The sequence below is a fragment of the Antechinus flavipes genome, chromosome 2 (assembly GCF_016432865.1).
Source record: "Antechinus flavipes isolate AdamAnt ecotype Samford, QLD, Australia chromosome 2, AdamAnt_v2, whole genome shotgun sequence".
Taxonomy (NCBI): domain Eukaryota; kingdom Metazoa; phylum Chordata; class Mammalia; order Dasyuromorphia; family Dasyuridae; genus Antechinus; species Antechinus flavipes.
The window spans coordinates 609,524,582-609,537,325 of NC_067399.1; the positions used below are offsets into that span (position 1 = coordinate 609,524,582).

A 12,744-nucleotide genomic window follows, 5' to 3' on the forward strand; every position below is an offset into this window, starting at 1 on the left:
ATAGAAAGAACACTGGTCTTTGTCTTGAATTCAGATCTTTTTCAAACTGTAGCTCTAACATTTACTAGATGAAGTATGACTCTGAGCAAGTGACTGAAGTGCTCTCAGCCTGTTTCCTAATCTGTAAAATGGGGACAATAATACTTCGTACAAACTCTGACAGTTTTCATATGCTATGATTACTGTGTGCTTTTATAATACAATAATCAAAGACTTCCTAATTATCTAATTAAAGGTTATATTTTCCATTTTAATTTTTCCCTTTTCCCCAGTATTTTGTTTTTCAAGAATTTAGTCTTCCCCTTGGTTTGCTTTCTACTAAGATTTCTCAGCAAGTCTATCAAAAAATGAAAAATAACATTCTCGGACAGAGTATTCCATAGGGTTCCATTCTTCCTTCTTACTCTTCTCATCATATAACAGATGTTACCTTTGGCAACATCATCTAGTTTTGGACATCTGCTCTCAAAAATAAGACACTAAGTCATGTGTCCCTTATTCATGCTTAATTTTAAAAGACACCCTGGTCCTGATCTACAAGAGATCATGGATGTTGCACTCCCCACTTTCCACCTCTAGGCCTTTACATTGCTGTGCCCTATGTGTGGAATATTCTCTCTATTCCCCCTCTGCACCTTCTGTAATCCCATATTTACTTCAAGACTCAGGGTTCAACTCCTGATGCCCCCCGGCTATTAATGCCCCCCCATTCCCAAATTACTTTTAAGTTATTTCATATTTGTTCTTTTGTGTGATTGTGTGTGTGTATCCCCTGATAGAATGTAAACTTGAGGCAGAGACTCAATTCACTTATGAATTGCATCTCCCATGACCAGCACATAGTAGACACTTAACAACAATCTGTTGACTGACTAAATGATTCCTTGTATTGGTACAAAATAATATCAGCTCAAGAGCACAGTTAAGAAAGAGTTCTTCCTCTTCCCTTCCCATTCTCCCCCCATATCTCATTTTTCCATTATGGAGAAAAGTATCTCAAATTATCTCTAGCCTTTCTCCATATCCATTTATGAAATTGCTACTCCTTCTTACATAAAATCTCTCTTTTCACTTTAACCTAGAATACTTGTTTTTTCTTCCCTGGAATATCATTTCCTCTTTATTGGATTCGCCCAACTGTACCTACCACGTGGCTCTTCAAATCAAAGATTACAGTTGTTGCCTGATGCCATCCCTAAATTTCTGCACCAGCTCTCAGGAGGCCCCAAGTCCTCCTCTTAGGGTAGTCTAGGTTATTTTACTCTTTGATTTCACTTGTAGACAAGCCACAAAGCTGCTTTCATCTAACTGTCCCCTCCCTGACTTGCAATCTTTTTCAAAACAGTCTCATGCTCCAAGCCCGCCATTTCTTTCTTCACTCCCCCCCCAATCTGCCCCATCATTTCTTGATTATTATTTTCAAAAAATGATTCCTAAATGGTAAAAGTTAAAGACTAAAGGATACAGTTAGTTATTAAACTTTCCAGTTCTAAAACTTGATCATATTTACCTAAACAGCTTCTGAAATTTCACATTCTCGGGTTTATCAGAAACAGCCTTCTTATGCTGTCCAGTATGAACAGACTTTTAGCTCTAAGGTCCCTGACTTCATCCTAATTCTGTGCTCTTCTCCTCATTCCTAACATGTAGACCTAAAAATGATATAAATGTGATACTGCCAGTCCACGTGTGGCTTTACTGTCTCGTGTCGATTTCTCCTACAGAGGTGTACCCTTCTTTCTTAGTCTCTAAAGTTCAGAGAAGAAAGGGACAAGGTTATTATTGTATTTTTTTCTATGCATCATCTGTACTTAAAACATTCTTTCTGAGAATGCTGATTGTTTACCTCACCTGAAATTCTGCTCCTTTTTTTTCCTCCTCAAAATATCCAAAGGGGGAGAGAACTCACCTAGCTGCTCCTTGGTACGCAGAGTGTTGAAACAAGGCTCTGAGATGATCTGGCAGAAGAGTTCCAAAAACATGTTCTCTGAGGTACTCTGCATATCCGTTTGGTAATAGATTTCAATACCACAGTTATTGTGAACTTCGTTTCTCTGCTGATAAACAAACCAGCCCCCTAGGAAAAGTTGCAAAAAATAACTGTTAGACTCCAAAATTCAATTACATTGAGGTAGTTCAATCTTCTTTGACAGATGAGAAAAATGAGCCCCAAAGAGATGAAAGGATGGACCCAGGGTCAGGATGAGACCTCAGGCCTCCCAGCAGCAGCAGAGTTCTCTCTCCCTAGGTGATAGTGCCTCATTTCTTTTTTTAAAACTGAGGCTGAGGAATTTGCTAATTAAAAAAACAAAACAATATTGACATATAATTATAAAGTGCCAAACAAATGTGTAAAATCAATCAATTTACCTCAAATAGAGGGGAAAGAGGGAAAATTCAGTAAAATTATATTTGTTTTTTGAATATTTGGCAGCAGGGTGACTCTGTGGAATGAGAGCCAGATGTAGGAGCCATGAAGACCTAAGCTCAAACTCCACCTCAGACACTCAGAGCTGTGTGTCCCTTGGAGCATGTCACATAACCTCATATGATTATTTAAATGTAGCTATTTTTATTTCTTATTTTACCTACAAAGCATTAATGTTCAAAAAAACCCATAGAAAGACAGTCACATATACAAAGAAGTGTATGTGTGCTTCCTTTCAACATAGCATTTTGCAATATGAAAAGCTATACACAAATGTCAGCTATGATGATTATAGGAGAATTTCAACAGAAATATCTTTAAGAGACTTTTCTGATTCAGAAAGGCATTCTTAAATGATAAAACTTAAAGACTAAAGCACACTAAAGTATCTTCCAGCTCTAAAACTATGATCCTATGTCTAATGCCTAAATCATTTTAGGAAGAAAGATACACACAAGTTTGGTGAGTGAGCTATTTATTGCAAAAATGTCTAATTTGTTTAAGAAATTGCAATCGTTTGTAAATCTGTGTATGTCGATCTAGTAATAGCTACAGTTTGAGCCCCACTTGTAATAAGGGAAAAAAACAAAAGTAAATACACAATACTACTTTTTAGTCTTCCATTCCTAGGCTCATCTTTAACATAAAAACTTTGACCTAATTTGGGACCATTTTTATGTTTACATTTTTAAAAGTCTAATGTGGTAAATCCAAGAGTCTAATATCTCCATAAGTTCATCTCCAATCAAGGAAGAATATTACCTTAGTAGCAGAAGGATAAACAGAAGCACAAAGCATTGACACTTAGTTGTTCTACCCTCAATCCCCATCAATTGCTGACATGAACAGCAATTCAATTTTTGGTCAAGATAGGTTAAGGATAGGGTCAGCTAGGTGGCATAGTGGATGCAGAGCACCAGCCCTGAAGTCAGGAGGATCTGAGTTCAAATTTAGTCTCAGACACTTAACACTTCCTAGTTGTATGATCCTGGGAAGTCATTTAATTCCAAGTGCTTCAGCAAAAAAATAAAAATAATAATTAAAAAAATAAAGATATGTTAAGGATGAAATATCAACATGTGAAAGTAACTTCCACAAATCCAAAAAGTTTCTTTAAAATGCTTTCATTGACAGAATAAAACATTTTTAGAAATGGAAAAGACCTTAGAAATAACCTAGACTAGTCCCTCATTTAAACAATGAAGGATCTAAAGTCCAAAGAAGTAAAATGACTTCACCACCACCAGATAGTCAGTCTGAGAGCTAGGACTTAAAGCCTTTCCCACCCTGCCCCAAGTCCTCAGCTGTCTACCACATCAAGTCACTTGTCATAATGGCTAGAAAAAAGCTAAAGGTTTAGCAAGAATAGTTAAGCTAACTGGTGATATCAAAGCCAAAAAATTTCTGAAACCACTTACAGTTAAAATAAGTAACTATCTCTAAAGTATTAATTTTTAGAGAAAATAATTCCATAATCATACAGAGAATTCTCAAACTTTCTAATCTAAACGACAGCTTTTTTCCATGCTATTTTTGGTCCTTTGAGAATACATACAAAAAAACTATGCTACTGGTTCTAGAATTAGCTTCCACTATATCATTGTGCTAAGAAAGATACTTAATAATTTTGGTGAAAGAATTTTCACCAAAAAAATGAAAAAATGTAGCAAATTCCAATATATAAAATACTGGTATTTATGGAGGTTCACTTTCTTATAAAGAGCATAAAACAAGAGTACATATTTTATCATTGGTCATGAGTTATTTTTGTTCAAATTTTTTCTGCCAAAGACTCTTTTGGCAGCTCATCTTTATATATACAGTGCCAATATTTGTAAACAAGAGTTACTACATGCTTCACTGGCTTTTAACTTTATTCCCTGACTCTTCTCTATACTATTCATATTCTGCTCTCTCCTGAATATCCCTGGAACAATAGCTCCAGATGTCAACTGAAGTCTTGTCTTCAGTTTCTTCCCTTTAAAATTGCTTATCCATGCTAGAATGCTATACTCTTGACCCAACACAAATCCAAATTCCACTTAGTTAAGAAAATAATTAAGCACCCAGCATGTGCAAAGACTTCACATCTAAATTAGCAGAGGGAACATCTATCAACATCCACATCAAATGTCATACAAGTGCAAATTATTTCCTCATTTATAAAACGGCACCTACTGTCGGGGAGTTGAACTTCTCGGTATCGTACAAGCTGACTTGGAAGGAGAGGTTTAGTATGAGCATGTTCAATGAGTGTGTCTTCAACCATTTGCATAACTCCTAATGCAGCCTAAAAAGAAAGATATCCATTATTATATTTTACACAAATATACAGATATAATGTCTTTTAAGAAGTAATCAGAGTCAATTTGTGCATATTTCTACGATGTATATATTTCTTTTCTATAGAAAAATAAGCCAATTTCCATAATTGAAACATTCATAAAAGTTTATTTCTGGTCCTACATAAATGCATTTTTATTTATACAACTATCCAAAAATTAAATTCATCAATAAAATGAAGTTTCAATTGAGGTATATATCATTAAAAATCAAGACTTTGCTATTCCCCCATTTGCAATTGTAAGAATAAGGGGAAAGCCAAGTTTTAAATTACTGAAGAAACAAAGATTTCACAGCTTACAGGGTCAGAGCAGTTGGATACCCATTTCAAGAGGCCTTCAAATTGTCTAAAAATCACTATGAACTAATGTGAATTCTTTCCATCTAGTAGGACAATGTTGGATGAAAAGTGAGTAAGGCTGAATGAGTTGTCACATGTGGTCACACATGTCATAATTTCTTTGGCTTAATTATCTTTCTTATGAGGTAGGATGCAATCAGATGTTATAAGTTAAAAATATAGGGAAGTGATAGGTATTCAAAAATAAGTGTATGACTGATATAAAATGTTTCAAATATACAGTGACAATAAAACATTTCTTTTATCTCTACTTATTTAAGCAATGTCAGATTGCCCCAGAATTTACTCATTTCTCTGGTGTGTTGCTATGGTATCTGGCAATCAGAGATGTTCCACAAGAGGCATGTATACAGCTGGGAAAAGAGGATCAGAGTAGAAACTATAAGCACATAAAGGAGAAGAGATGATTAACCTACAAGACTTAGTGAGAAAGAGGAGAGAGTACCATCATTGCTGATTGTGACAGATATGGCAATAATTTGATTTGAGCAATCCATCATTAGGATCTAAGTTGGAAAACAAAATAAAATAATGGCTTATACGTAATAAGTGATCCATAAATATTTTTAATTAATAAATGTTGAAGATAAAAATAGAAATGTTTTAATCTTATTTTAGAATGACAGTTTCAACTTAAATCTCAGTGGAAAAAACACAACTCAATCTAACCTTTAAAGATGAAACCAGTAAAAATAGTAGATGAAAACAGCAATATGTAATAAAAGTTTGGAAATCAAAAGGAATTGAATCTACTCATCTAGAATGTTAAATAGTTGTCTGATTCTCTAGCAATCCTAAGTTAAATTGAAGTCTAAAAGCCCTGAAAATTCAAAGATTGATATTACAGCTGAATGAATGACTGTGGGCTAATCCTTAACTTCTCTGAGCCTAAGTTTCTTCATCTGTAAAATAATTAGAGTAATATCTGTAATACCTACATCTCAACAGTGTTGTGAGCATCAAATTAGATAAGTAGGAAAAATGCTGTCCAAAATTTAATGTGTCCTATAAATAGCAGCTATTGCTGTTGTTATTAACAGTAAAATTATGACTCTGGAGAAGGAGGAAGCATCAAATTGACTGAATAGATCAAGAAGTGGTAATAATCATTTGATTCTAGGTAGGTGCCAGTTAGTTTACAATGCTGGACAAGGAGCAAGAATTTAGTTAGTCTAAATTTCTCAGAGAAAAAGTCTTTTATATTAAAAATGTTCTGGACATCAAAGAAATAGGACCTTGGTTAAGCAAGCTTATTCTGTTCTACCCATTCTTTTGATTAACTCCCTAAAGCAAACTAAGGTCAGCAGAACAATGTGACCATATTATAGAATTACAGAATCCCATTATTGAAAGATACCTCATATGCCATAAATTCAAACCCAAAGTTGAACATAAGTATGCATAAACCCTTTCAATATACTTTTTAAATTAGGTAAGAGTGAAAATATAGCCAGAATTGCTGCACAAAGAACTATGAAAACCTAAACACATAATAAAAATGGCACAAACCTGTTTTGCTATATTTCCATGAAGAAGAGCTTCGATATGTAACCGTGACAAGAGTTGAGGTATAAAGGCCTTAAGGCGAGGGAGAGTAACATCTATAATGTTAAGATACCATTAATTCAATAACATGAAATTAAATATTAAAATATACAAGAGCCAAAAATAGCTTGAGAAACATACCTACCACCCACTTTTGAATGTGTCACTATTTAAACGAAATCAATTTTCCCTCCCCATTGTAATCCAAACTCTACTAAAAACAATTTCTAGCAGCATAGTGATGGTGATAGGGAAAAACGGATGTAATGTTGACAATGAAGGTAAATTTTCCCATTAAATGGAATAAAAAGAAAACTTCCACGATAGAACAGGTGGAAAGAGGGCAGTTTTGGCTTGAAGGGGCTACAGTTTAGAACTATACAGATGTAAACAAAATTCAGGCCAATATGAATTTCTGATCCTTGATCTGTTTACATGCTATCTGAGTATGAGCAATATAAAATTTCAAGTGGAAATAAGTGGTTGGGATGAGGAACTGTGTTAACTCTGCCTCAAACAAACTGGACAACTAACTATAATCTGGACATATCCTAGGGCTTCCCCTCCCTAAGACTTTGCTCAAAAAGATGCTGTATGTCTTTATCTTTACCACTAAACAGCTTCTCATCCATTAAAACTAATTGCAAATACTAACCCATCCACTCTTATCCCCCAATAAATGCCTTTTCAGTCTTGTCAAGCTGGCAGCAACCTTTAAACCTGAGGTCTTTACTGCAATTTTGACAGTTTTATCCTCTCTACTGTCCCAGTCATGTATTATTCCACATAATTATATTCATATGAATCAAACCTCGTTCCACCAGATTAAAAACTCTTAGAAGGTAGGCACTATGGTAGATTCTTCTAAAAGTTAGGTTCTTCCCCTGCATCTAGCACATTCTCTGAAATACTATAGATAAAATGTTAAATAAATTTAAATAAATGCTGGTTTAACTAAATGAACAGAAGGGTCATTTCTTGAAGAAGAAGGGAAGGAAAACTGAATCCACCTTCATAAAAATATATTTTTGGAAGGAATTTTTTCATGCCTATTATATTAGTTATTCTTATAAGGCTGCTGTACTTCAAAACTCACTTGTCATTTGACCCAGGCTTAAATCACTTTAGAAATGGCTTTAGTTTCCTATTATGGTGAACTGTTCATTCACCTCACAAAATGATTAGAATCACTCACATAGTGTTGGAAATTAAAAACATTATTTAGTAAACTAAGATAATAAATATGTGTTGTTTCAATCTGTAAAAATAATATTAACTATCCTGAAGTCATTTATTTTATTAAATTATTTTCACAATTTTTGCATAAATGTAAATGCTTCATATAATTTATAAATATAATAGTTTTAAATATTTTGTTGCTAATATGAAATAATCTTCACATCAAAAGCATACTACCCTCCTCTAATAAATATGTATAAGGAGCTTTTGTTATTGAAAAAAATTCAAAATTCAAAAATATTTCCTTTCCTTTTATTTGTTGTGTACCTATTTAATTGACACAGGAAAAATGACTGGTAGAAAAGGAAAACCTGGTAAAGGAAAGGAAACCCACACTATAAGACACATATTTTCAGATTCTACCCATGTTTGCTAACATCCTTGAATTTAATCACTTAACTGATTAGGCTCAAAAGAACAGCAATAAAGGCCAGAATCTTGAAAAGTTGCAAACCCTAATTCTTCAGCTTTTGTAAATTGTGACTATTTTGTGTTTAGATCATTAAATTTCAACTATCTAAGCTTGCTTATTTTAGTGATGCTGTAAGAGTTCCAAAATGTTTTAAAAGCCACTGTGATAAACCCAAATAATGCTAGGTAAACTCCATTGATGCCCTACTGTGATATGCCATTATGATCTAGGTTTCTAGGAGGCTGGACACAGTACTGACCTCTGTTAAATCCTACCAAGCTGAAAAGGCTTTAAATATGGACCTAGTGATGGACAATACATCAACCAATACATCAACCAACCAAGGACCAGCTAAGTTCAGAAAGACATATCAACTAGCAGGAAGGCTACAAGCCAGCAGACCTGTGAGTCACTAGGGTGTTATGCTCAACACTGGCAGTTTACACCAATGAAATCACAGCTCACTGATGTATTTTTGAGGTGACACCAGACAAAAAACCCAAATATTAAGATTAAAGTGGCTAAGGGAGTTCTCACCATCTAGAGCTTCTTTTAGTTCATCTTTGGTCCAGGCCACTTCAGTCATTAACAGTCGGAGATAATACATAGCATGCTGGTGAGGTTGTTCCGCTCGAAAGTTGTTAAGAGATCGCATATACTGTGTGAAGGATAAGGCATGTACCAAACCAATTAGCCATTAGAATATTTTTTTCTTTGTAAGTTATTTTCTCATAATGCATAACATATCATGGCTCTGTTTGTGCCTTTCCAAGGTTTAAGGGATGCTCTATCCAGTTGTATGAAAGTAAAAACTTTTCTGGCATTTAAGTAGTACCAAGAAAGACCTTCCATCCTCCAGACCACTACTTTCTTGGATCAATCAGATAGCACTGCAGTTACTCCTTTCAAGTGCCCATAATTTGATCACCTTTGACTTAAGAATGGAAAACACAGAGAACTTACCGCTTCCTTGATAATTTCAAATCTTTTTTCATCAATCTCAAAAGTGGCCATTTTCTCAATAATCTTCTTTAGCAAAATAGGCTGCTTGTCATTGTATCCTTTTACAGAGAGCTATAGAAAGAGTTCAGGTTGTTATAAACTCAAGTATTAAAGTAAGATTTCTATTTGTATAAAGTTCAGCCATTTTAACATTCAGAAAAATGTTATATGAACAAAAAAGAAAATGCAGAGCAAAAAAGATTCACTTACCTCATTATAAAAATAACAACTAACATCTTTATTTATTATGACTGTTCCAACAAATGTTGCCCAAACATAATTAATATATTATGGGCATAATTATATGAAACCATCAGAAATTATTTCGGCGACAGGCACCACACTATTTTGTTATTTAAATTCTTGATTCAAAGCTAAGAATATTTTTAGGATTTAACTTTAAAAACACTTTTTGAAGAAGAGAAAGCTTTAGGCATCTTACTGAGGATACAATCTAGGGAATGTCTGCCCTGCTTTATCATATTATTCCACTTAACACAAGTTTTTTTCAAGTGACAAACAAAACACAAATAGACTCCTAAAAAACACAGCTTCTGCTGTCTGCTACTATTCTGTCCCTGATATCTCTCATTTTTTTAACCAGGCCCTTGCTCTCTCATTTGGTGGTTAGAACTGATAACCAAATATAAAAAGACCACTTTTAACCCTCAGAAAGATCACATCATTTAGCTCAACCACATAATTTAATAGATGCAGAAATCTGAAGCACCAAGGAAAGAGACTTGTCTGAGGTTCTATGTGTAACAAAAGTAGGAGGGTGGAGTTTCTATCTGAGAGCTGAGGATTCCAAATCTAGTGATCTTTCCATTAGCCATCCTACCTTTCCAAAACTGAATCATATTTCTAAAGTAAACTAACTGGCTTTTTGATTTCTATAGGCAGTACAAGTACTCAAATCTCCCCTCTTTCAAAGATTAAGGTGGGCCTTAAAGGAATGAGGTCACCCAGCCAAGATCATAGGGCCAGGTACTTGGGCTTCTGATGCTCCCCAGCAGAGGTAAGAAATGCTCTGGCATTTCCCTCATAGACACACATTTCTAGGGCCATATGTCATACGAAATGGGGGTGACTCAAGTCTATACTAGGACTTTAGACATCCAAGAAGCAGGATAGAGTGAAGGAGGTGGCAGTTAGGACACTTTGGTCCAATGTTAGCTCTTACACTTCCTAACTGAACAAGTACATGCAAGACCCATTAACTCAAGTTTTTTCCTCACAGAATGCTTCTAAGGAAAACAATAGATAATCTAGCTTTATCTTTAAGATTATCAAGTAGAAGCAAAATGATTTCTTTCCAAATGAAAAAAGCACTGATATTAAAAGTCTCTTATTACTAGAATTTGAAAAGTCAGTATTAATATGCCATTCAAAATTATAATTTTTGCATTAAATAAAGAGCTAGAAAAAATTCCTAGCCCAACTCTTTTATCTTACCACAAAGGAACTTGGGACCTAGTGAGCTTAGCCACCCCATCTAGGCTTGTTTGCTCATCTATAAAATCAGGAAGTTAGACTAGCTGATGTCTGAGATCCCTGCCAGTTGTAAGTCTATGATCCTACAAGAAGCAAAGCAAAAAATTTTGCCCAAGATGTTATAGTTACTAAGTGGCAGAACCAGACAGTGACCCAAATCCCTTGACTCCTGGGTCAGGAGTAGGATTGAATAAGACTAGAATGAACTGGACCAGGAGTTAGGCGTGCCTAGTATTATTAGAGAGAAAGGGAAAAGAAGGAAAAGAGGATTTCTTTCCATTATACCTGCTGCCTCTCAACTTTAAAATATGAACAATCATAAGAAAAATCTATTTATTACATAAAAATATATAACCAAACCAACTGGTGAAGGAATAGAAAATTAATGCAATAAAGAAACCTTTTAACTGAGAATTCCAAAGGCTATATGTTTCAGATTATTTATATCAGGCTGCTCCCAGAATAAATTTTATAGAAGATTAATATATGCTACAATAGGAATATTAATTTAGAAGTAAACTGCATGCCAAACTGAGTAACATCTAAAGTTGGTTTAGAATTAATAAATTGTAAAAAGAAAGCTCCAGATCTTTCTAGAAACATTAATAATGCTGATATATAATATATTCATGCATACTGGCTTTCCATGAACCAGTAGAAATTACAGAAACTCTGAATCTTTAAAAATTTTTTTTCCTTTGTAGAAGATAACATTTCCATAAGGATGGGAAAAGTAACATGCTTTTAGTATGAATCAGTATGTCAAACATCTAAAACACGGTGAAGAATGCAAGTGAAGTGCTCACACACATGTATACATACACACTGAAGCTTGAATGAATTGATCATTAATGCTTCAAATGTAATTGCATTTCTCATTCATGAAAAAAGATGCAAGGAGAAAAACATCAACCATCTCACTTAGAAATGCATAAATTAATGCTTTCCCAAGCTCAACATAAGGCTTTTATGCTGTTTTTTGTGTCTTTTTACTCTCCCATTTTTTTACTTACAAGTATTGCATTCATTCCTGATGCAATGCCATAGTTCAAACCTGAGAGGCGAGCTGCATATGTATACTCTTTTAAATCATCCTTCAATAACCTGATAAACAGGTATGTCATGTTGCAATGGAGAGGATCAGCATAAATGTAGCGACTAACAAAAAGAAAAACAAAAGAAATGCTTTGATACCTCAAGCAGTGACATGATAATGAAGAAACATGACCGAAGAGTATGAATATGCAGCTTCATGGTCTGGATTTCAAGGAAAAAGAAGATAATATTTTATTTCATGCTGATAGGAAAATTTCATTCCCTTCTGTTGTCAGAAACTTTGACTTCTGATACCAAATGGGACAAAGCTAACCATAAATTAGGATCTAAAACTGTATTTGAAGATAAAAATCTCATGATTTGATTAAAGATGTGGGGGGAAAAAACAAAGTGGTTTATAGGAAAAGAAAGACTGTAGACCTAAAGACCTAGAATGAGAGTAAACTTAAAAATTTAAGAGATGAGAAAACATAATTAGCCAAAGATTAAAAAAGAAACTTAACTCATATCCTCCATCAAAAATACTTTCATCAACCAATATAAGATAGTGTTGATGAGTGGAAGGCTCTAGAGTCTGGGTACTTACATACATCCCATAGATGGTATTTTGGAGGTCATAGCTCAAGCCAGCAAGCTCTGCTGCATATGCATACTCGTTGAGGGAGTCTTTGAGGAGCTCAAGGTACAAATAGGCCATGTTACAGTGCAAGGGATCCACATAAGCAAATGGGCTGGAAGAAAACGTGCAAAGTAAAAGAGCTGGTTTATTAATTTCCTATTTTGGTTTGGCCTTTTCAAATGGAACTTTCACCCACATCTGGGCCATCCACTTTCTGGAGGATCTCTTATCCATAAAACTGCTTT

The 12,744-nt window shown here is 34.5% G+C and overlaps 1 protein-coding gene across 7 annotated transcripts in view; it reads right to left on the minus strand.

Annotated features, from left to right (window-relative positions):
* IDE (insulin degrading enzyme) overlaps window positions 1–12,744 on the minus strand; it is a 98,395-nt gene that overhangs the window by 14,792 nt on the left and 70,859 nt on the right. For 5 of the 7 annotated variants that reach the window (XM_051981650.1, XM_051981653.1, XM_051981655.1 and 2 more), the window contains 6 exons: window positions 12,467–12,611; window positions 9,292–9,402; window positions 8,866–8,986; window positions 6,642–6,733; window positions 4,607–4,718; window positions 1,910–2,077 (listed from right to left, as the gene is read on the minus strand). In XM_051981650.1, the coding sequence (XP_051837610.1) occupies window positions 1,910–2,077; window positions 4,607–4,718; window positions 6,642–6,733; window positions 8,866–8,986; window positions 9,292–9,402; window positions 12,467–12,611 (749 nt within the window). Of the gene's footprint in view, window positions 1–1,510; window positions 1,749–1,909; window positions 2,078–4,606; window positions 4,719–6,641; window positions 6,734–8,865; window positions 8,987–9,291; window positions 9,403–11,837; window positions 11,983–12,466; window positions 12,612–12,744 lie in introns of all 7 variants that reach the window. The other 2 variants (XR_007951153.1, XM_051981651.1) reach the window with 2 other exon arrangements.